This window comes from Gekko japonicus, unplaced genomic scaffold (genome assembly GCF_001447785.1).
Source record: "Gekko japonicus isolate JY-2015 unplaced genomic scaffold, Gekko_japonicus_V1.1 scaffold3302, whole genome shotgun sequence".
Classification (NCBI taxonomy): Eukaryota; Metazoa; Chordata; class Lepidosauria; order Squamata; family Gekkonidae; genus Gekko; species Gekko japonicus.
In genome coordinates, this window is record NW_015173237.1 from 68,151 (window position 1) to 69,059 (window position 909).

General features: G+C 60.3%; 1 protein-coding gene across 1 annotated transcript in view; it reads left to right on the forward strand.

Moving 5' to 3' along the window:
- The window catches only part of HUWE1 (HECT, UBA and WWE domain containing 1, E3 ubiquitin protein ligase), a 126,549-nt gene that overhangs the window by 36,654 nt on the left and 88,986 nt on the right, over positions 1–909 (forward strand). The window contains exon 20 of the mRNA XM_015422763.1: positions 121–332. Coding sequence (XP_015278249.1) covers positions 121–332 — 212 coding nt within the window. The remainder of the gene's footprint in view (positions 1–120; positions 333–909) is intronic.

Sequence of the window (909 nt, forward strand, 5' to 3'; positions counted from 1 at the left end):
CTTCCCAAGCCGCTGCCTCCCCCTTGAATGCGGCTCCCCCCCCCCATGCTAACTTGCCAGCTGCCGACGTGGCTGGGAAGGGCCTCTCCCATGCCAACCCGCCTCTGTGCCCCTTTGCAGCTACTGGAAGAGATCTGCAATCTGGGCCGAGACCCAAAGTACATCTGCCAGAAACCCTCCATCCAGAAGGCGGACGGGACAGCCACCGCGCCTCCCCCTCGCTCGACGCACGCGGCCGAGGAGGCCTCCAGCGAGGACGAAGAGGAGGAAGAGGTGCAAGCCATGCAGAGCTTCAACGCCACGCAGCAGAGCGAGGCAGAGTCCAGCCAGCAGTGAGTGACGGAGGGCGAGAGGGAGGGGGTGGCTCCTGGCGATCCCTCAAATGGCGGGTGGCACCAAGATGGCACAAACCTTGTGCCTTTGGCAGTCTTCTTAAAAGCCGGTGGAGGGTTGCCGTGTGAAAGGGGGCGGTAGGGGAGAAGGTGTGTCTCTCACAAAGAAGCCAGGTAGCTGTCCTTGTGAAGGAAAAGCACGGGGGAGAATCTAAAGAGCCGCGAAAGTGGTTTCATGGACCTACGGAGGCTTTAGGTTAGGATCGAGCCTGTGGGGGGCACCTTTGGAATTCTGACACAGGTGGTCGGGGCCACCTCAAAATGGCCACTGTAAGAGGAAGAGCCAGCCACAGAGGAAGCCGAAGTGGCGGGGGGCCAAGAGGAGTAAACATTAAAAGTGCACTGGGAAAGGGGAGTCAGACAGAATAAAACCAATATTGTCGTGGCAGCCGTCTGCACAGCCAATCAGATCTCCAGTGGATGGTCAGGAGCCCACCTGGCCACACCCACTTTCTAAAAATTCTTAGGCGGGCGCTGTGGTGCCCCAGGGTACCATGCGGGGGGGGGGGGGGGTGGC